Source organism: Anopheles maculipalpis, chromosome 2RL (assembly GCF_943734695.1).
Source record: "Anopheles maculipalpis chromosome 2RL, idAnoMacuDA_375_x, whole genome shotgun sequence".
NCBI classification, from domain to species: domain Eukaryota; kingdom Metazoa; phylum Arthropoda; class Insecta; order Diptera; family Culicidae; genus Anopheles; species Anopheles maculipalpis.
In genome coordinates this window covers 28,638,670-28,661,742 of record NC_064871.1, presented here as the reverse complement: position 1 = coordinate 28,661,742, position 23,073 = coordinate 28,638,670, and the positions used below count along the sequence as shown (strand labels likewise).

At 47.1% G+C, this 23,073-nt stretch overlaps 7 protein-coding genes across 7 annotated transcripts in view; 4 read left to right on the top strand and 3 right to left on the bottom strand.

The window, feature by feature from the left end:
- The window catches only part of LOC126558239 (TBC1 domain family member whacked), a 263,712-nt gene that overhangs the window by 132,811 nt on the left and 107,828 nt on the right, over positions 1–23,073 (top strand). The gene's annotated exons all lie outside the window — the stretch shown is intronic.
- LOC126565948 (uncharacterized) lies at positions 1,171–4,333 on the top strand. The gene is made up of 2 exons (XM_050223151.1): positions 1,171–2,035; positions 2,616–4,333. The coding sequence occupies exons 1-2, from the start codon at positions 1,171–1,173 to the stop codon at positions 4,331–4,333; spliced, it is 2,583 nt and encodes an 860-aa protein (XP_050079108.1).
- LOC126557290 (signal recognition particle subunit SRP72) lies at positions 5,576–7,874 on the bottom strand. Its single transcript, XM_050213009.1, has 3 exons — positions 7,755–7,874; positions 5,805–7,620; positions 5,576–5,729 (listed from the first exon to the last, which is right to left on the bottom strand). The coding sequence occupies exons 1-3, from the start codon at positions 7,861–7,863 to the stop codon at positions 5,576–5,578; spliced, it is 2,079 nt and encodes a 692-aa protein (XP_050068966.1). The 5' UTR covers positions 7,864–7,874.
- LOC126559296 (uncharacterized) lies at positions 8,090–8,601 on the top strand. Its single transcript, XM_050215428.1, has one exon. It carries the CDS (start codon positions 8,125–8,127, stop codon positions 8,599–8,601), a length of 477 nt encoding a protein of 158 aa, XP_050071385.1. The 5' UTR covers positions 8,090–8,124.
- Positions 9,199–10,513, top strand: LOC126558509 (phospholipid phosphatase 5). The gene is made up of 3 exons (XM_050214533.1): positions 9,199–9,336; positions 9,423–9,808; positions 10,032–10,513. The coding sequence occupies exons 1-3, from the start codon at positions 9,200–9,202 to the stop codon at positions 10,511–10,513; spliced, it is 1,005 nt and encodes a 334-aa protein (XP_050070490.1). The 5' UTR covers position 9,199.
- On the bottom strand, positions 10,605–11,707 carry LOC126558975 (acylpyruvase FAHD1, mitochondrial). The gene is made up of 2 exons (XM_050215067.1): positions 11,642–11,707; positions 10,605–11,232 (listed from the first exon to the last, which is right to left on the bottom strand). The coding sequence occupies exons 1-2, from the start codon at positions 11,701–11,703 to the stop codon at positions 10,605–10,607; spliced, it is 690 nt and encodes a 229-aa protein (XP_050071024.1). The 5' UTR covers positions 11,704–11,707.
- On the bottom strand, positions 13,793–18,275 carry LOC126557094 (uncharacterized). Its single transcript, XM_050212749.1, has 7 exons — positions 17,865–18,275; positions 15,631–16,541; positions 15,423–15,556; positions 15,261–15,336; positions 14,830–14,924; positions 14,441–14,771; positions 13,793–14,373 (listed from the first exon to the last, which is right to left on the bottom strand). The coding sequence occupies exons 1-7, from the start codon at positions 18,266–18,268 to the stop codon at positions 13,793–13,795; spliced, it is 2,532 nt and encodes an 843-aa protein (XP_050068706.1). The 5' UTR covers positions 18,269–18,275.

Genomic DNA, 23,073 nt, shown 5'->3' with positions numbered 1-23,073 from the left:
GTGACATAGTTGAAGTAGAAGATAATCCTTCCCTTCGCAGTCTTGACCTGCTGCAGCAATCCTCGAATTGTGCTATTTCAGTTTGGGTTTACCACGGCTTACCTCGGCATCAGCCCTTGTTAAAAAGACTTTACGACTTGGACACCGTTTATCTACAAAAAGCTTCTCAACGCTATGCAATTTATTTGCAATCTTACATTGAATACATTTTTTACAATAATATTACCAGCCTTTCTCGGGACATCCTAAGCATATCTGTCGAAGTAATGAATGTTCGTCTATGTACAACTATTTCTGACCTTTTATCTTCCACTTTCCGCTTTTGGGCGCCTACGGGCGTTTAGCAGCGGCTGCGGGTCACAGTAGATTGCAAAATGAGAATTTCAGGAGCACATGAGTGTTTGTGAAATTTTCTCACTGTGAAATTGTGAAATCAACGGAGAAAACGCTAAAATACTAGTTTTGCGATTTTTTGACAGGATGGATTTCAACAGTTTTAAATTCACCGTGCACCGGGTTTGGCACTAAATCAGAAGTTGCTCCACACAAAACACTATAAATTATTATCTAATCAACCGACAGCCATCAAATTCATACATGTGTGTTTTCAAAGTTGCTGAACCTGACAAAAAAAATCTCGAAACTGTTCAAAAATCTCAACTTTGATACCTTTCGTGGCCCGCGGCCTTCAAGACTGCAACTTTTCTACCAGCCTGTTACGGACACTGTATGGGCATAATCCGCTCCGGCTTCGGCTGACATAAACGGCAGTAAACAAAATCTATGGAAATAAACGCATAAAAAAGCCGTGCCATTTGTACCAAGAATCACTGTAAGTGCAGAATGATCGTTTTTTTCTACTTTGTGTATGTGCCACAGTCAAATGGGTTTGCGTTGTTTGTGTGTGTGTGAGTTGTTTTTCGACAATCGATGATTCACGTCGATGCATTTTGATTGCGATCGCGATACAAATATCTATAGTTAAAACCTGCAGTTTATAGATTACAGTCCTCCCTAAACGTGTGATTCTTGTCCGCCCGGCTTATCTAATCGTATTATCTCCATACTTCTTTTCCCGTTCAGAAAATTTTGCAACCGACAACCCGAACACCAGCACGGAACACCGATACCATCCACCGCAGTATATGTTCTACTTACGGTAAAGTTATAATGTCGCAGTCCCACATCGCCCGGATCATGCACGACGCGCTGCACCGCGGCGTGCAGCGGGACAACGACGAGTTGTTGCAGCTCAGACAGCAGCCAGAGTTTTTCTCCGCCGAAAACAAAACGTACGCAGTAAATTTGCTCGCATACGCGCTTGGCCACCTGCCAGCAACATGCGCTACCAGCTTTGAGCAGTGGAAGCACTCCGATCAGTTGGTTACCGATCGGAAACTGCACAAATCACTGGCCGCCCTCGTCGATCGTATGCCGACGCTCGAGTTTCAACTCATCCCACTGGTGCTGATACAGCGCGATCAAATCAATGCTTCGTTTTTGCTGCGAATACGCAAAACACCGGGCGCTTTCGACTCCTTCATGTATCTTGATCTGACCGGTCGGAAGTATGATCAGTTTGGCCAGTTTCTCACCGCAAACAAGCTTCCAGAGTGCACGTTGTGGTATCCGGCCGACGGACAGTTGCAGTATGCACGCAATCCGACCGACGATTCCCGCTTGGCACCGTCGCTGGTGATCGAATGTCGCAAAATAACGCGCACCAGCGACGTGTGGCAGGAGCTAACGATGGTCGGCGGTGCGGTTGCATCGCTGTTCGCTTTTACGCCGGTCGGTGCTTCGTTGGCCATTCCGCTCACATTCATGGGGAGCATGTTTTCGCTCACGGATCTGGTGGACAGCTGTAAGCACGATCCGGCCAGTGGAATAGCTAGACGCGCGTTCGCACTAACGCTCAACCTGACCACCTTCGCGAGCGTCGGTCTAACGGCAGCCTGTCGGGTGGAAAAGTTGAGCCGTCTGCTGCCAGCGGAAAAGTTACTTCAACTCGAACGGGCCAAAAATTTCCTCTCCGGTAAGTCACGTCAAACGGCAATCGGAATTCGGAACCCAACACTAATTCCCATCCAAATTAGAATTCCAATGGGGACTCAATTCTTTGAATCCCAATCCTTGCAAGGATTCGAATCTCCGGGAGTTTGAAGGAGGAATTAATTCATACTAAATGCACTAAATCATACTAAATACCTGTACCATTTTTAGACAGTGCACGAGATTTTGGCAGTTTAGCAAAACAAGCATACTTATGAGAAAATGGCACGTAAAGCAAATATTATTTAAGCTTTTTATTTCTAATAATTTACAAGACCGCAGTTCGAAGATAAAAAAAAAATCTAAAAAAAAACATGACTTTTCTAGCCCAGTCGTCCAAATCGTATCCCCAAATAATCGCGATCTAATTCCTATAGAATCATAAACGGAAGGAACCTTAGTCAATTCGACGGATCCAATCGTTCGAAACCCAATCGAATCAAATCCTTCAATTAGGATAGAATCCTATTCGCATATTCCTAGAGCTTGAATCCCGCCCAATATGTTAACACTAATCGAAACACACGCTTTGTTGACGCGCCCTTCTTTTGTTTTTCGCACAGGAACCTTGCGGACCGTCACTACCGGTGGTGCTATCCTAGCGGTAATTGGCACGGTTGGCGGCTGGCAAACCCTATCCAACGGTGAGTGGATGGAAATGGCTGCTCTGCTCTGTTTCGCCTACCGGGAGAATTTCAACAAAACGATCGCCATACGTCTATTCGAAAAAATGCAATGGAACGGGGTGTTTAATTTCTTCAAAAACCTATGCGCCAACGTACCGATCGGCGTGCTGCGCACGCAGCTAAAACAACCGTGGTTCGATGGTATGCTAAAGTTTGTGGTCGATTTTCTAAGCAACGGTATTCAGTTTACGGTGGACGACAGTTTCACCACGATTACGGTCTTCGGCTATCAGCTCCAGTTTGATACACTGTTCAAAATTAATTGGTCTCAGCTGCGAACCTTGCTCGTGTTTCTGCAATCGTTCACGACCAACATCGGTGCAGCCGCCGACAGCGTGAAGCAGAAACGATGGACACAAACGCATGTAGACGATGTGCAGAAGCTGCTGCTGCTCGTAGGTCAACTGGGCGACGTTTGCTGCAAAATGCTGGCCGATTACATTACGCTCGGACACGGCCATCGCTTTACTCTCGGTACCGTGCGTACCTTCCTTACTGCTGACAAGCTGAACAAGACGAAATTGTTGCGAACACTTGCTTCACTCAATTCGACCGCTACGGACGCATTAAACGAGATGCGAGAATCAGGCCACATTAAGGGTGGTGATCCGAAGCTATTGCAATGGCTTGCGCAGCATAAAGCTTCGAGCTACGGTACCGCACTTGGTGCGCTGCTTGCGGTCGGGGCAAAGACACCGGCCGAAAAGTTAAAATCGTGTCCGATCACATTCGATGACGAGCAGCGTATCGTCGTCAGTCCGCTGCTTGCCTTTAGTGCGCAAGATTTCCTTGCCGTGCCCGAGAGCCGTCGCGACATCCTGCTGGGCGATGAACGTTTCCTGCGCCTTTGTTACGATGCAGATAAGCAGCTGTTGCTTCCACGTGCCACCCGTGTGTGGTTACACACATGCGGCAGTGACACCGACGCCATCCATTACCTTGAAACGGTCGGACTGCTCAAGCAGCTGTTCGAACGGGCCGGTGGACCGGTATCGCTAGCGGTCGCGCTGGATTATGCGCTCGATTTCGAGGCCACACCGGTCGTGCCACAGGTTTACTACAGCATTCTCAGCTCTTGGGCCCAATTGATCGTCGCACAATCAGCACCGTTAAGCAAGCGAACGATGCAGTCACGGTTTGTGCAGCTGATGGCGGACGCGAAATCACTCGGTATGGCACGATACATCTCGGCGCCGGTTCCAGAGAAACTTGACGTACACGATAACGACTCCATGATCAGGCTGGCACGTGAGATGATCCAGAAGCAGGCGGTTGTTGCGGGTGATACGGACTGTATGATTCCTTTCGGGCCCATCGAACGGGCTGCATGCTGGTTGGGGTTGAGTCCTGCCATGCGCGGTCTTGCCGTTCGGCAACGCTTCCTGCAATTGGCTGTGGTGGTGGTGACAGAGGGTTCGGGCCGTGCGTTGGAACTACCAGCTGAAAACGTCCAGAGCACGCAAACGGTTAATATGCGGCGGCTGATGTTTTCAAACAATGGCTATAAGGTCATAGTGGAAGTAAAGATCCCTGGGGACGATAATGTATATGTTTCATTTTATCTCGTCAGCAACACAATAATTAAAAGTGAATAATAAACCTTTTTTGTTTTGTATGTCCATTTCTATTCACATGATGCTGTTTCTTGTTCTTCCTTTTCTTGGCGTAATGATCATACCATAGGCAGAGGTCATACCGATTCTAGGATAGGTTATTAGAATATCGAGACCATGATGTACAGTTTTAGGTTTAGTTATCATTGAGTAGATTTATATCAGACATACGCTAAGCCTTTCGGCGAAGTAAAACGTCCATTCTAGAGCTGTTAAATTTCCAGACAACAACTGCAGTGAATAAGATAAGATAATGTGGTATCGAGCATTGTTGCAGTGGGAGAAGAGTTGTAGAGCCGAATAAGTAAGCTAATTTCTACTGGAAAAAATTGCAGATTTACCCGCAGAATTTCATTCGCTACTGGTAATCGGCGTTCATATCTTTTTAACTATTGGCGTTAAATGGGACACCTCCAGCATCCAAAAAGAGATATACTGTCTGCAACGGTGACGTTCCTCTGAGAGGTAATGGACAAAGCTTCTTCTACTACTTCTTCATGAGATAGAAGAACTTGAATAGTGCAAAGACTGCGAAGAACTACCTCGTAAGGACGAGAAGCTCTAAGATGGCGAAGAGCTCGAGAGGGAGAAGGGGTACCTCGCGAGGGCGGCGAGCTACCTTTTTAAGCTAGAAGAGCATGCTTAGAATCCTCACTTTATTGAGTTAATGTCTCCTGGTAGCTCTCGAGCTCACTACTACACTACATGCAACTATTTTATCACCTGATGACGGCAACAGCAGAACAAACTCATTCATTTTCTATGCCTCACCAGCCTGCAAAGAGATTAAAATTTTTACGCAATAGTTTTACTAACAAACGAACCATATCAGCAGTAATTGTAAATTACCATTCAACCATATCTGCAATAGTTTGTACAGCAAAATGTAGCAAAATACCATAAAGATGCGAGTGAGGTCTTAAAAACCCTAATTAAAATTTCATTCGCATCTAGACTAAGACGAACTCACCAATTTGAAGATCCACAACAAAACCGTTCGATCGAAAATTTCTTTCCACCTGCATGTTCCATTTCATCTATTACCCAGCCTCTAATGCCGTTTCCATTTGCTTCATCACATTACATGGCAAACAACATGAAACGATTCACATGTGGAAATAATTATGTATTTCAATTCTTTGTGGAAATTGGAAAAAAAGGATTGGTTAGTGAATTTTACCGTTCTCGTTCTGAATTTCCCGTGCAATCTAAAGGAATGAACCACTAATGTTTGCCCTTTTTCTTCTTGTGCTGACTCTTACGAGGCAGCTGGCGAGTTGCGGCAGCTGCCGCAGCATTCTGTTCGAGCTGCGTGGTACCACCAGTGCCCGGAGTTGCTGGTGAGTTTTTCGTCTGGTTGTACGCCTTGCTCATATCGCTGGAAATGGATCGAAAAGAAAGGAAACAAGTTATTAGCCAACACAAGATGAGATGCTTCATTCGTAACACTTACAACTGGTCGGCCTGTCCGGAGGCGGTTCCCTGGCTGCCCTTGATCACCTCCTTTACGCGGCGATCGCGCTTCTTCCGGTACCCGGTACGTTCGTACCGTGGCAGCCAACGTTCCGGGTCGGGCAGCACGCCGATAATGTAGTTCTTCGGCAGCTTGCCCTTACGCTTCTTGCGCTTTTGCTTGCGAGCCTGCTGTTCTGCGGAGGGTGTACCGGCACCGGGCGATTGCTCTCCCGTAGTACGTCCACCACCCGGCAAATTTTGCTTACGACGGACTGCCTTCGCAATCATCATCCAGTTCGTTGCCTCGAGTGCATCGATCTCCGACACGGTGGTCAATGTTTCGAGTGCCGGCAGCCGTTTGCTGGCCTGTTGTGCCCGCTTCGGATCAAACTGTGCGTACGCAATGACCAGCTGTGCCAGCAGCTTCATATCATTCGGATGTGTGCGCAACAGCTCCTCGAGACTTTTGGCGGCCGTTTCCGGTTCACCACCCCGCAGATGGAAGCTGGCCGCTTGACGCCACATGTCGCTCAGATCGCCATCGCTAATCGTGGCACTCTTCTGTCGCTTGTACCAATCGACCGCACTCTTCAGTATCTCCGAGGCGGCCTGCTTATTGTCCAGCCCCAGATGTAACGTTACCAGGGCCGAAACAACGCCCGGCTGGTACCGAGCCTCTCCGAGCGATTCGAGCGTCTCGATTGCAGCCTTCCGGTTGCCCCCAACTAACTGCAGCTGCACGATGGCAAACCTTACCTGCAGCAGCTCGGTCCTGCTGCCACTGGGCATCCGTTGCGCGTATCCTTCCAGCAGGTCAATCGCTTCCCGGTACTTTTTGTCCCGTGCGAGCTGACTCACGCGTACCAGCAGCGATTGGAACTCGAGGTCGGGATGTGCATTGGCCAGCCGGCTCGCCAGCAAACCACACTCGGCCGGACTGGCAAAGTATGCCAGCAAACAGTTGTTGAAGGCAATTGTTTTCCGCTGCCGGCTGGTTAGCTTCTGTTCCGCTTGTTCCGACGTAGCTACCTTCATCTTCTTCCTCGAATCAAACACATTCTGATCGCGATTTATCACGACCAGATTGTTGCTGACCACCGCCGTCAGGGCCGCATCATTCGTCTTGTGACGCAGCGCGTCCGCATACAGGGCTGACGCTTCCTTTACCCGGCCCTGCATCTGCAAGCAGTACGCTAATTGCACCTTAATGATGGTGATCTCATCGATGATGTCCTCTTCGCTCGCACCATCCTCCTCGAGAGAATCGCGACACATCTTCTCGCTCGTGCGCAACTTCCGCTCCGCCTCGACATACTCCTTCCGGCCAGCCAGTGCACAGGCCGCATTATACGTCAGCTCGTACGTATCTTCCGGCAGGTTCATACCGGCCAGCTGTTGCTGCTTATCGGCGCTTCCGCCAACAATGCACCGGTTTGCGGCCACCGCACTCATGTTCGTGCGTCGCTCGTCATCGTAGTCATCGTGCGTGTTCTTGATGATGTTCCGGTACAGCTCGAAGCACTCATCGAATCGCTCCAAACGGTACAGGATTTGGGCCAACAGTTCCTTCAGGTTCGGTGCCAATGCAGCCCATTGCTCAACGCCACCACCACTGGGCAGCGTGGATTGGATGGTACGAAATGCATCCTCGGCACGGTTTAGCCGATACTCGCTGTACGCCTTCTCAAAGGTGGTATCCGGGATGGAAGTGCCACGTTCGATGAACTTTAGTACCTCCTCAAACTTGCCGTTTTGTATCAGACAGACTAGCTTACATTTTGCGGCCTTCCATTCGGTGGCATCAAGACCGATAACTGAAAGGATGAAGTAGAAAAAAATAAGCAAAAAGGCGGAACTACCACTCCGGTGCTACCACCAAATCACTAACAAGAGGGAAGGTAGTAAAAGCGACAGATTCTGCTTCACACATCACAACGAGACAACTTACTTTTATTGGCAGCCTTCAGAGCCTTGTCATAGTCGGCGCTGGAGCAGTACTTGTTCAGCTCTGTATACAGCTGCCGTATAGTTATCTCCTTTGTCTCATTTTTCGACATTTCGCCGATAATGCACGTTTTTTTGTGGCTTTTAACACTTTCCACACCGAGTATCCAGTTCCAGTACTTCTTCCCTGGCCACAAGCTACGCTGGTACAGGAAGCTGACAGTTGCTCGTCGACATGGCAAATCGAGCGCACAATGACACGCGCTAAACTGTCAAAATCACATGACAGCAAGAAAATAAAAACAAACCAAAACACCAAGCACCGTTTGTGCTGATTCAATTTTTTCCACCACCGCCAAACAACTCAACAAGCGATGGAAAACGCTTCCAAGGAACAGCTTTGCGAGCTGATGGACAAGCTGCTGATTAGCTCGCTCGAGCTGATCGAACGGGACGTCGAGCTGAGCCAGGACATTGCGCGTCTGACAACAGAAGGCCAGATGGAGCTGGCACACACGCGCTTCACCAAGGGACCGAATGCAGTCAGCGCGGTACAGCTGCCGACCAAAGATTACAAACCGTTTCGGGCACTGCACACGACGGTGAGCAAGGACGACGCGGCCGGAAGTATCCCGCATCTTTCCCTGGAAAGCCATCCGATCGATGGGGACGAAGGGCGAATCGACCCGAGCAGCTGGTTCGGTATTCTGCGTCCACCGTCGTTGAACACGGCCAAGGAACGGTTTACCCGGTCACTTCATTCTATTGTAGAGCGGGCAAATGTACGTATAAAGTTAGGCAGCTACTTGCAGGTGTTTGATACGTTACAGAACCGCAAAACGGAATTGTAGTAACATTCCGCGGGCCAGCCAAACTGAATGGCAAAGTGATCACTCGCGCATAAAAGGTTTACTTAGATTAAATAAAAAAAAATATGACGAATTGAAATCTTGTAAGAGTGTGTATCCATAAATTATGTAAAGCTCAAAGTGCGAGGTCCCTCTAGCGTTACGATAGGAGGGGAATATGGTCAAAACCCCAATTTTAGCGTTAAATAATTTATGGACGACCCCTCGGGGCAACAGGTCTAGCATCATTTGCTCCTTGGATGATTCAGAACTTTCCTCGCTTCGTTTGTTTCTATGCGTTTTGTGTATTGTTTGCTGACGACATTCTGGGCGATGTTTACTGCACATTCCTCTGTTTACATTCTCTATTGATGTCCCGCTTTCGCGACAAATCGACGAACGCTAGTGGTGCTACTCACACGCCCCAGCTGTCAGCTGTTGGCTGGCTGTGGTTTGCTCCGCACGGACATCGTACGACATTGAGACACTCATCGCGCGTACGTACGACACTTCCGCCAGTGGCAGTGATAGTGGAACGTTCCGTTTAAAGACCGCAAATTTTCCGCAGAACAGTTCACGACATCCGACACAAGTGAAAAGCATGACGGCACCCACATACGCAAACGGTGGTGGTGGACCGGGTACGATGACTGCTGCACAGAAAAAGCTTCCACGTGCGTCGGAACTCAATCTGCCGCTGGAGACAATTGTGCGGATTGCACTGACGTGTATTTACATGTAACGAGGAGACATCCATCACTCCCCCCCCCCCCCCCCTTCCCCCATCGAACCGATCGCCTAATCATGTCCTTTATTTATTTCAGTACACTGGAATTTAAAGCCCCTTTCGTGCGCAAGATCCAACAGGAAGAGCTATGGCTGTATCGCAATCCACGCACCGACAGCTACGTCCCGCTGACCATGCTATGGCCAATCGTGCTTGGTGTGCCGGGGTTGGTTTTCACGCTGCACTATCTTAGATCGCGCGATCGGCAGGAACTGCGGTGTGCCGTGCTAGCGTTCACCCTCGGACTCGGCCTGAACGGTGTGGTAACGAACACGATCAAGATTGCGGTCGGTCGGCCGAGGCCCGATTTCTTCTGGCGCTGTTTCCCGGACGGTGTGCCGGACGAGCAGCTGCACTGCACCGGCACGGACGTGCGGGCGCTGATGGATGGGCGCAAGTCTTTTCCTTCCGGACATTCCTCCTGTACGTGCGTTAAGCGTTCGTGGTGGATCTTTCTAATGAATGATTTAGGTCAACTCCTCACAAATAATTTTTAACAACTCTTTTGCGATTCCAATCGCAAAGAGTGTTTAAATTTGGATTCAACAGAGGGTTTTGGAAATTGTTTTAGGATTCTCATCACTAGTTAGTGGTCATTGTATCATCTTTTGATAAAACATTTTTTTTCCTTTTTCTATCCTGCCAGTTGCCTTTGCTGGGCTCGGATTTCTTAGCTGGTACCTCATCGGGAAGCTGCACCTGATGAACGAACGTGGCCGTGGACGTTCCGTTCGCGTAATTGCGGCCTTCTTGCCATTGTTCGCCGCCACGATGATTGCGATCAGTCGCACGTGCGATTATCACCATCACTGGCAAGATGTTACGGTCGGTTCCTTGATCGGCATTGGCCTATCTTATCTATGCTATCGTCAGTATTATCCAGCATTTTTCGACCGCAACTGTCATCTGCCGTACCAGAAGCAAGAATGCAGCGCGCCGGTGCTAGCCACGATGCTACACAGTCCGAATCGAGTGAAACCGCAGCGAAACGGAACTCCGCCTGCATCACCGCTGGCTACAAACTATGAACTTCCTGATGGTGGTCCGGAACGGGACGATTCTGATGATACCGAGACACGCCGGTTGCTTTCTTCACCCTCCGAGCAGAAGGAAGCAAAGTGGATTTAATTTGCGATGGCAAACTACAGGGCAAACGTGTTCTAACACAACACATTCGTTGAATTTATTTACTTTAAGACTTTTAGACGAACGAACAATACTACTCGTCTGCCACGGTGCAACGCATCGTCACCAACCCATCGCCCAGCCCACACTCGATTATGTCCCCATGGCGTACCGGCCCCGCACCGGCTGGTGTTCCTGTCAGCAGCAAATCATTCTCCTCCAGCGTCATGTATCGCGATACGTACGCAATCAGTTCCGCTATCGGGAAGATCAGATTGCGCGTACTGTCGTCCTGTTTCCGTACACCGTTAATATCGCACCAGACGCGCACATCGTTCGGGTTGGGAAACTCGGCACGTGATATCAACCCGCTTACCGGTGTCGATGTGTCGAAACCTTTGCCAAGACACCACGGCAGCCCTTTGGGTCTAGCGTCCAGTATAAAGTCCATACCGGTCATATCGAGTGCTAAACAGTAGCCACCGATGTACGACATCGCCTGGTCGCTGGTAACATTCGAACAGCGCCGACCGATGATGACGCCCAGCTCGGCTTCAAAGTTGATCACGCCACCGAAGACTCGCGGTATGCGAATTGTTGCAGTGGAGGAGGGATTGCCATTGGCAGCAGTACCGGACGGCACATCCAACAGGGATGAGATGGGTTTAAAGAAGATGACGGGAGCGTCCGGTTTCGGAGCGTTTGTGAGGCGCAAAATTTCTCTGTGTAGTACACACAAATATTTTATTCAGGACATGATTATGCTTATTAGGGAAAGAAGTAAAAAACGTAATGTATTAAGTTATGAAGGGATTTTACAAAGTTTACCGCTAATGCACACAGGCACACTGAAGATTAGACGATTTTAGTACCTTATTAAGTAGTTGATTCTTTCCGTCCTTCTTTTTATTTTAGATTTAAAGAAGAGAAACGTTAGCTGGTTAAAACCAGACTTAGTTTCAGCTAAAGCATGAGGAAAGGTGGTGATTTTTTATGTACAATTTTCCAATCATTCGTTAGAAAAAAAAAAGCAAAACAACTCCCATCCTATGACCCATCCTCTGGTTGGTGATACGATACGGCTATGAAATAAATTGTGCTGTGTAATTATGTGACTCCGTTTGCACCTACTTGTAGTTGACACCTGCTCCGATGATTTTTCTGGTTGATTGAAAGAACTTGGTTGTGGGCATCTTGGAGTGCAACTGTCTTAAAGCGGACACCAACTTTTGTGGAATAAATAACGACGCAGACGTAGACGAAGCTCAACCAAAACCGTGCCCTCGATAGCCGCGAATCGTCAGCTGTTACTACGCGGTCGGTCAATTAGGAGTACAATCAGCGAGAGCTCAGAGAGGATGCGAGAGCAATAGAGAAAACACAGCACAACACGCGTCAACGTATAAGTGGAACTGCATATGGAATCAATAATCTACCACCTCTCCAACAAACAACTGGACTGATAAGGCCGGACGGTATATTGGACCACTGCCAAACCCATAAGAACGACGCGCTTGCTCAGTGGATGCCAGTGCCACTTAATTCAGTACTCAGTGCAAAACTGCAAAAAAAATTCAATCCAGTGAGGACATATAGGAAGAAGCATTAAAAGCAATGCCTGACAGCAGAGTACACCTTTAATGAGCCGTACATCGCACCAGATCAGCGCTAGATAGTCTTTTATCATCATTAAATGTACAGGTATGACCAGTGTCCACAAAATGGTACCTCTAACAATTCACAGCTTTAGCGCTCCAGTTACCCAGAACTTATACAAAACACAGTAGAGCGTTGAATGGATCGCTTAGAAACAGGATCAACGCAAGATAAATATCCCTAATCAGTCTTTTTTTAAAGCATAATAGCATGCTAGTTTGACCGAAATGTGTGCCGTCCACTGGCTGATAGTTGGTCTGAAAACCGGTTCGGTCTGGTGGCTCACCTTTGTGTACCAGCGAATGTAAGGGAAAACAATTTAAACATGATCATGAGGTAAATCAGCGATAAGTTTACCCTTCAATCTGCTGGATACACTTTTACCCACTTAAACACAACAGAACAGAATCTCAAATCTTATCACAAACTACACAAAAAGACAGTAATATGGCAAAGGAATCTCATACCATCTGAAAGCGCATTTGTTACGCTGAATTATTTGGCCCTATAAAACAAATTATAATCAAAGAGAGTAGGAGAGCAAATGGCTGTTGGTGTTTGCTGGTAGTTATAGATTAGTCCCTTATCATTGTGTATAACAATAAACGTGTACTGAAAAAAAAACAACACTACAGCCCGTGCACCGGGTTCATATCACAGCTGAGTCAATATTTTTCAACGCAATACATTCATCTTTTCATGCTTACATCTGCGCATTCTTGGCTGACTTGGTGCTCTATTGGTGCTGACATTTCAAGGTGGAGTTTTGCCACCTTTCGTGTTTAAGGTGGCAAATAAACAATCCGACGATTCTCTCATAACGATTGTTTGAACAATATCAAGTGTGAGATCTAACGATACTAAACGATGGATCCTTCCTGTCCTTACAAGGATCGTTTGCTCACAAGCACGCTAGCACCTCTACTAGAAACACAACAGATTTTCCTCATATGACATTATTTAGTATTAAGTATGACGGCACGTTGCCGTATTGTCACTCATATATGACATTAGCAAGTATAGAACACCGCAACGGAGAGTTTCGCTTCATTTGTTTTAGACGGGTAGTTAAATAATTCAACAAACTACTGACCCAATCGAAACATTCAATTGAACAAGGGAATTGATTGTCGAAAGTGTTACGTAATCGGATACGGATAAGGCCCATCAAATGGTTTAAATGATCAACAGTTTAATATACATATTTTTGTTTGTTTCTTGCTCCTTTCCACAATAAGCTAACAATATCGTACTACTTGGGGGAAAACCATAAACCCGACATTGTCCCCATAATTTCCTTCACTATTCTACATACCTATCTATTTAATTTTCAAGCACACATATTTTAAACGTTTGCACTCACACACACACGCGCACACATACAAAAACCCTCACATACGGACTCACACATACATGCAAATATTCGTAACACTCTAGTAGTAACTCATGTCTTTCCATGTGGCCTGCGGTGTCGGATTAGCATTCCTTTTCCCACCCAAACTTCGTCTTGTCTAGTCGTCTTCCCGATCGAAACAACACTTGTCCTGCTCCGTTCGTTTTCTTCAACTTGCTGTCTCTCTAGTGCCGTTACTTAAAATCGCCTTTTTCTATACTACTAACGAGGTTCTACTCGTGATGGCGCAGGCCACATATCGAGATAAAGGTGCTAAAGTTCTGCAGATGGCAAGCCGGTATAACGGTGTACGCAATTCGGGCTACGTTTGCTGGCGATACCAAAAAACTCTCTAAAGCATCGATCAGAAACTGTACGGACGGTATCGCATCGACCTGATAGAACACACGCAGATGTACGGCTGGTTTGGCCAGATCGGACGATTGTGGTGGCGGTGGTGCTCGCGGAGGATGTGGCCGTACGATTTGGTCTTCCTCTGTACCACCCATCACCATCGTCTCGTCGTTGCTAGCAGCGGACGGAGAGGATGGACTAATACCGAGCAAACCGGGATAGGCCTGTAACAGTTTGCGAAGAACGTACGCAATCGTGTCGTGTATGTGTTCGCGCGTGATTCGTTGTGCAAGTTGGTTGTGATGGTGCAGATAGTCATCGGTCAGCTCGGTCAACTTTGTGGTGGATGTGGCCAACCCCGTTGAGACGTAGCACACGATCGATGCACAATTATTTTCATAGTTCCAGCGACGTCGAATCGATATCGAGTACTCGCCGATCGAGCATCCTGTTTCTTCGTCTACATGCAAAAGGAGAAAATTGCAATTAACTCAGGATTGTAGCAGTTTGACACCATTGTGGCTTACAGTCGAATTTATCGTTGTGCGAGTGTGCCCAAACCTGCCACTCGACCAGTGCGCCACGCGGCAACGATGGCACAACGATGTAGTCGATGATTGCGTTAGCTGTTCGCCGTTCCCATTGGCGGCGGGCCTCAAAGATGTAGCTCGGATGCGTCACGAAACAAATGCCCTGCACTACGTCTCGCAGCTGGCCTCCTTGGGCATTCATTGCTTTCGCTATTCGACTCAGATGGCGGAGCGTTAGCTTGCACTGCTGCTTGATACCACCCTCGATGATCGTCATGCTGCCCGGTACTAGGGCTATCTGTCCAGAGATATACGTGATGTGGCCGACCTGTGAGCAAGAGGAAATTTGTAAACACATATTTTCAAGCTTCGTCTACGACACTTACCTTGGTCGATTGGCTGTAGGTACCGATGTTGGCCGGTGCCCAATGGGAAATGCCCTGCACGTGCATTGTCTGTCGTTTGTGTTCCAACTCCGATGCTAAGTTGCACAAAACATAGAAGATCATTACTGATGAGGAAGCACTTCAAGGCACAGTTCAATACAAGCTTTTTCTGTTGTCTTTATAGATATTGTACATTTAATGCACAGGCGCAATATCACTGATCTTTGGTAGCTTTAAAAAATTTGCACATAAAGTATAAATGATTTTGTTGCGTCAAAGCATGGAAAAATAATTGATACAATAAGAAAAAGAACAGTGCTTTTCTTGCATATTCAGTTCACAAGAACAGTTGCATATTCTACATCACAATTACAATTACTAAATCATCCTGGATAGGGCACAATCATCCACTACAGCACTTTAGAGCTTACCATTAGAAACTGGATTAAAAGCAACAGCCTCTAGAACGACTGCACAGTCTGCCGGCAAGGGACACTCCACGCAAACCTGGAAAAGAGGACAACGAACTGCTATTAAACCTAGCCGACGGTAGATGTGGCGTGACGTTTTTCGACTCAATTTTTTTTACCTACCCTAGTTGGAGGATTAGCGAATGCGAACACCGTTGAGTAGATTTCGTTGATAAAGCTATATTCGGCCATATTACGCACGTACAACGTTATGTAGCAAATTTGCCGTAGCGTAAACGAGCGTGATTGAACCATCTCTGAAAATGGAGGAGATGCGTTGTAAAGCCGCGTTAAAATTATTCAGCGAATTGGTTGACTCCCCCAATCTTACCTTCAAGTGTGGCGAGAGCATTAGCCATTGCTTGCCTCGAATCTTCCCCACAACCCTGTACGCCGGCCACCCACATCCAACCCTTGGAGTTGACGATCGCTCGCGGCCGATTGCTCAATGGGCGACTTTCGCGTGAGCAATGAAACGGGGGCAGCACCTCGATCGGTCCATCGCTCGACGCGGTTCCACACTCGGCAGTGCTTATGCTGGACCGTGCCTTGGTAATGATCCGCACCGGGGACTTACTAAAGGGCGCCGGTTCGAGGTTTGGACAAATCGCTAGCTCCTTCGTTATACTGTTGCTGCGTGACAGAACCACTGCTGCCGCTCCCACTGTCCCACTAAGATCATCCTTACTGAAAGAATTACGCATAACGGACCCGCGTGACACACCGATTCCACCAGTCACCATCCCGCAGCTACTACGCTCGATCAGTTCCAGCTCTGTTTCGCTCAAATCAGGATCGCTCAGATCGCTGTAGCTGGACTCGTTCAGATCGTGGATAAAATCGAGCGAATTCTTGATCACCACCGGCTCGATGCGTTCCTTCGGCACCAGCCGTAGTTTGGTGAAGTTCAGGTAACCTACGGGGCAAACCGGATCGGCCGAACTGATCACCGTCTGCACATCGTCCACCACGATACGGCTGCGAAACAGGGGACAGTCGAGCGTGAACGTTTCATACTCGCCGCCCTCGCCGCACACGTTCAGCCCGTACTTGTCGCGCATCACCAGCAGGTGGGGTTGCATTTCCTTCAACGATTTGCCCAGATGCCGGTCGGGCATCAGGCCTAGCGCGGCCACCTTGATGATGATCGCGTGCACCTGACAGTCGATCATTTCCTGTAGTAGCTCCGTCTGGTCCCGGCGCCACAAATATGCCAGCGAGATAAGGTTAAGTCGGGCGCAGCTAAAACAGCAACAAAGCAACAATCAAACAGGGAAATGAAAAAAAAAAGACAAACAACAGCACATTCATTAACGATCGTTTGAACAATGTTGCGGATGCCGTGTAGCTCGAACGTGCAGTGATAATGGGCAGTCCTCGGATTGTAAATCATTCAAGACTGGAAAGCTACGCGGCCGAGCGTTTCCGAGTTAACCGCAGACGGGTTGTATGTATCGTTTAATCTATCCAGAATTGTACCTATAACGTAGCGCCTTTTATAGCGATCCTCGAAGCCACCGTTACATTCAGATGAAATTCAATATAAAGAGATTCTTTATCCGGACTTGTAAAAGACAGGCGCTGATGCTTATACAGTGACTCAAACGGAACGATTGGCCTGGGACTGGACAATTTTGATCCTTTTTGATTGATCTTTTAATACACTATTTTTGACTTTTCCGTTAATACGGCCGAAATGGACAACAGATTACATAATTCTTAGATGAAACTGACTCTGCTCTGGCTTAGACGCACAAATGCGTCAAGCAACTCTAGACCTCTAGATCAAGAAAACTTTTTTCCACTGTAACAGCAACTTGTAAATTTAATAAAATCTGAGCTAAAATCTCTCTTGAGTCTTATCAAAAGTGTGTTTGGTACAATTGGTCTCAAGATACTTGCCAGCAAAAAGCATATTCTTTTCAGAAGAAATGTCTTATATAAACTATGAAATGGGGTACAAGTCCATTGGAAAACTGCTAAGATAATTGACAAACATCTTCCGAATCTTAAACCCTGGTTCTGCCGTTCTCGCCTAATCACCAACCCTTTAACGAATAATTTAATTTATATGTTTGATCCACAAGTTCTGAAGATGGCCATTGCGAAAAACAGGTTTACTTGATTGGTACGATCATTCGGACAACTTTACTTAGCACAATAAAATTATTTTCCATTAAATCCGTATCTCTTTGCCTTCTTCGATCAATGGAGCGTGGCCTACATGGTTCTAAACTAAATCGATAGGAATTAAATTGATGTCATAATATTAAATTTCTTTTTCATATTTTTGACTAACTTTCCATATTTTCTATTTGTTTTCTACCACCGAGACATATAATCAATAGAATGTCCCTGTGCAAATCACATACACACAAACAATGACAGGCAGTTGTGGCACGAAAAGTGACACAACAATGTAAAACACGTGTAAACCTCCTGTCGGGGATGCAACGAGACGAGCAAATACATGAGATAAGATAATAAGCCACAGCTTCTTGGGTGCATTCCGAACAACTGCATTGATGCACAGTGCAACCGGGTGCACGGAAACCGCATACTTACACATTTTCCACCCGTACCCGCTGATAGTCGGACAGGATGGCACCGACAGCCACCGCCTCGATCTGCTGCTCTCGCTGCACCTCACCCAACAGCTCGTATAGATCCTCCACCTCGTCATCCTCGGTCGGCTCGTAGTGGCCCTTGGTGTTGATCGAGTGGCCCCGGGTCATCCGCCGGTATAGGGGAAGCTCCATTGCCTGGGCTAGCTTTTCAATGCCCTGGTGACCCACCGTCTGGTACATGTAGCTGTCCAGCTCGTCCCGATCCTTCGGATGCAGGTTGGCCAGCGCGACCAGCTCGTGTCCCTCGGCCACCACCTGCATCATGTTGTAGGTACTGTCCTTGCCACCGCTGACCAACGCCACCACCCGCATCTTCTTGTCGCCCCGTGCACCCGTCGCCATATTACCGGCCCTCCTCAAATGTCGTCACCCCCTAATGAGTTTACACACAGTTGCACGGGCAATTGCTGGTTGGCATGTGGATCGGGCGCCGTCAATGGACGAAGAATTCACTTCCGTAAACGTGACGGTGGGATTAGCACACGAGACAAGAAGATTTCAAGCGGTCCTGGGGATGGTAGTGGGAAGTAAGGGATGGCAGTGGCAAGAGCAACACTGCTACACCACCACAACACCAAACAGCTGTTTACAAACGACACACACTGGCTACGGATGACTGTTTTCGTGTTCACGTCGTCCTCTCTTTGTGTGTCAAACGCCAAAAGAATTGAAAAGCGCCACCGACTGGGATGCACAATATGGGAGTAGTACGTTCCCCTTTCATCGATGGCTTTTCTGTTGCTTTTACAAGGATACTTTCCGGTGTAAGGAATTCCTCCGAATCGATCGCTCGTCACCGCACCAGCGCGGTTAACATCCTTGCAGGTAAATAAAACCAGGACTGTTTGGCGCGAAACTCTTATCGACGACCTTTCGGCAAATACCGACTCATCGACGGCGACGATGACCTTCACACGTTCCCTCTTTAGCAGACGGCCGGACGGCCCTGCTGTATCAAGGAACCGAAATACTTTTCCCCTATGCACACTATCATTCCAGACCGCCACACACTCACACAACCACAAAATGGGACGGATTGGCACACGGGTTACTAGCAACACTAGAATATTGCTCACGACCAAAACCACTATTACGCCCTTTTGCGTGGGCAGCTTTTTGTCATCGCGCGCGCCGTAAGGTGATCGTATCCTTTTATGTTACGGTCGTCTCCCACGGCAGCATTCGCTCTGCTGGTTGGTCTGTCAATTTCCGTCTGTCTCGCTTTCGCACCGATGTTGTTGCAAAGAGAAATATCGCTTATCTCACACACTCCTATTGCGTCCCGCTACTAATCATAGTAACCCAAGACAAGCCATGCAGCGGCAATGCAAGAGGCCAGAAGAAGCCGCAGCGGGGTGTGTCTGGGATGAGAAGAGCACTATTGTCATACAGGTCGCAAAAACACACACACACACAACACAAATTTACACATTCGCGGACAGATCACCGCATGGTTGGTGAGGAATTCCTATTTTTCTCTACTCTTCTCAAGGACTTTTATGCTTAGTAAATTGAGCAGAAAACGTGCTGTTGCACATCCCGCAATGCCCTTCAGGAGGGAAAAGGCCAGATAGAGCCAGGCTACAGGCAAATATGAACAGCACGGTGGATGAACTATCAATCAAATCACTGCAGCCATCACCATCATTGTTCGGCTGAGGTCAGCTTCGCGCTATCACATCATTTTAGAGCATCAGCAGCAGTATGTTTTTTCCTTTTCTTCTTTAAATTTGACGGGCGGTTGTTGCGCACTTTTGATTTTTCTTTTTCTTTTTTTCTATTTCCCCATGTTCACCATGCCCCGGGGCAAAACTAGAGGACGACACTTATGGTAAACACACGTGGGCTGGCTCAAAAGATTTCGAGAACCGGCATTGTGCGGGAAGTGTTGCCGATATTCACCGAAAATCGCGACCAAATTGGCAAATGGACCCTTTGGCTACATTCGGACACACATTTTTGGCGCTTGTTATCAGCCAGAAAAAAATAACTTCACGACGACTACGGCTGATCGGACGTACAAAACATATATCGCTCTCTTTCTCGCCCTCGTAACGGTAGATGGGCTATTTTTAATCGAATCTTTGACAAACACGGTCAGGGCTGCGTTGAAAGATGAGGCGAATAGCTCGATTATATACGTACTGTATGAATTCACATCGATTACAGTCACTTCTAGATGTGTCCAGTTAATGGTGGCACCGGAGAAAATATATGTCTTACAATTAACATATTACAATCATACAATGCTAATGCTCAACGTTTACCGGGTATACCGGGAAGAAACTGTATGCGAGAACTAATTGAATAGTTCGATTTATTTGCATAACAAAAAAAAAGATTGGTCTATTGTGAGGTTAGTACTATTTTGAACCCAAACCTTCCTTTAAGAAAGGGTTAGTAGTATTAGACATTTTTTTTTAAAGAAAGTATTTTGTTTCACAAAACGATCTCGTGCACAAAGCAAACCCTTGGCTCGAGCAATCTTTGACAGTAAACTCGATGAAGCACCATGCTGTCAAACGGATCGCTAGTTGGGCGAAGATATATCGAGCGTGAAGTGCACATTCGCTCTCGGGTTGCGTATCGATTCCCACAATCAAAACTGTATTCGCTATACTTCACGCGCGTAAAGGTGATTTTGTAGTTCGCGTCACTGCTTTCGGTGACTGGCAAAGTGCACCAACCGTTTTGGAAAATAGGAAAATTCCGGAGTTTGAAAGGAATTATTCGAAAAAACTACTCAAAGGTATGAAACGAGTGCGTGGATTCACAGGCCTCGTGCGTGCGTGTGTGTGTGATTAGTGAGCGTGTGCGGAGCAGAAATTGGTGTGTGATTTTTTGTATTTCTAGTACAGCCTGCTGAGCACACGGAAGAGAAAGGAACGGGTTTTCCGAGAGCAGTTGCTCTCGACGATACACACACACACGCGTACATGCAACTCATACACACGCACCCGACTCATGAACAATTGCTCTCATGCAGGTGCATATGAAGGAAACTGTACGTCGATTCTCCGCCTATTAGGCTTTGTGGTTGCGTCGTCAATCGACACGACGTACGGCATAAGTTACAAATCTTCAATTCCTCGCCGACTTCTCGGTGGTGCCGATCGTTCGTTCGAATATCATCGCAGTGTGCAAGATTGAAAAACAAGGTTCGTCACGCGCTTGAGATGACATTCTCGGTGGTACGAGTTCGCCGCCATTGTGCACAGAGTGTGATGGTGGTGGTGGTGTATAGATGGGCTGATGGTGTGATGATGCCCTATTCGTGTGGAATGATTTGAAATCGAGGCTCTTATTGATTACGCTCGCGGACAAGTTCCGCTGTGTACACGTTTTTTCCTGTTCGTGGATAGAAAAAGTGCATTTTTGGCATGTTCGTGCACGGTAGAGTGTAAAGCCGTACGAAGTGAGTGTCTAGTAAATACTGAACCACTTACGGCGCACGGTAGTTCGGGTTTTATGAGCAATATAACTAGTTAGTTTTACAGTGAATAACGATTGACTGGACTGGATCGATTTCAGTTCAGTTTCGATTTCGAGTTGGCGAAAAAACAGCATTCACCTTTCTTCCCTTGTGTGTGTGTATGTGTACGGGGCAATAGAAAGAAATAAAACGTAACATGGGGCCTAGCAATTCCTTTTTCTTGGTTACCAAAGCAAACCCGCGCGCGTACAAGGGCAAACAGCACTATGCATCAGTGTATGCGTGCGCACAAGCGCTAGTGCTGTGTATGTGTGTGTGGGCACAATATCGAGAAGGTTGAAGAAGCTAACGGAATAAGCGCGTTGTTATGTGAAAATAGCAACCGTATGCGAAAGCGTTTTGCCAGAAGATGATGATCTGCAGTTCCAAGCAACCATGTGTATGCGTGTTTTTGTGTGTATGTGTGCGCGAGTTTTTGTGGCAAGAAAAGACGTGTGTTGGTAGGGGTGGGGGGGGGGGGGAGGGCTTTCCTTTAATTACGCGTACCGTCGTGTGCTAAATGTGTGGCTGACGCATCCGCATATCCGTTGGTTGGAACCCAACCACGAAACCAATGAAATGTCACACTGCTCTACGTCCGTGGCGACAGGCAGAGTGGTTGGGAAAACTGGAATGGAAAATTGGATGGAAATTTTCTCTCATCATGTGCATACAATATGTGGCCAAAGAACGGCGAGATCAAAAAGAGAAACAGAGAATGAGCCAATGGAGGAAAAAAAGTCGTGTTTTTTGTTGGTAGAGGATGATGCTTTTCATCTCGAACGGTGAGACGTGGCGAGCTTTTCTCGGCCCGAGAGAACACACACGGAGAGCGGAAAGTTCGATCGCGGTCGAGTTGAGGTTTCTTCCTTTACATGTGCCTTTTTGTTTTGGTACACCGGGCATCATCCGCAACCAGCTAGCCGACACAAAACAGTGTATGTGCGAGATGGCATTAGACTGCACTGCATAAATGCATTTTAAAGTTTTTTTTCTTTTTTTTCTTTTGCGAAGCATTGACCCAATGCATTGAAGCAAATGACCACGTCGTTCCTTACCATTTTGGTATTACATTAGTTGGAAGTCTTTTTTGGAAGATTTGTTTATGTTTCTCATCGATAAAGGTCATCGATACAACAATGCATTTTTGTGCATTTGTTAACTGATCTTCTTTTTTATTTTCACTAAATATGTTTTAATTTGACATCTATTTCCAAATATTTCAAACTGTGTTGGCGTCTACTTTGCTATGTTGTGCTGTACAGTACATGTCCAAAGGGTCAAGTGAATCACGGCCAGCGACGTGTTAAAGCTTCGGGCGCCTGTATCAGTGAAGCAGCTACTATTATTGCACCGGTCATCAATTAATACTGTTCCGATGGTTGCTGTGATCTCGCGGAAGTGAAGCAATTTTCACCCTCACATGCATTACGTGTTCTCCCAAACGAGATTTAATGGGTTTATAATATTGTTGTGTATCAGTAGTGTCGTGTTTAGCGTAGAAGCTTTCTGTCAGTGCCAGTGCCAGCAAAGTGATTCAGTGTACGACCGTATTGTGTAGTGTGTGTGTGTGTGTGTGCGCGCGTGTGCTGCATGCTTTTGACGCAAAGCGTTGTAAAATCATTCTCTTGATCGCTTTATAACCCATTTTGCGTGTGTATATTTTGTTCAACGA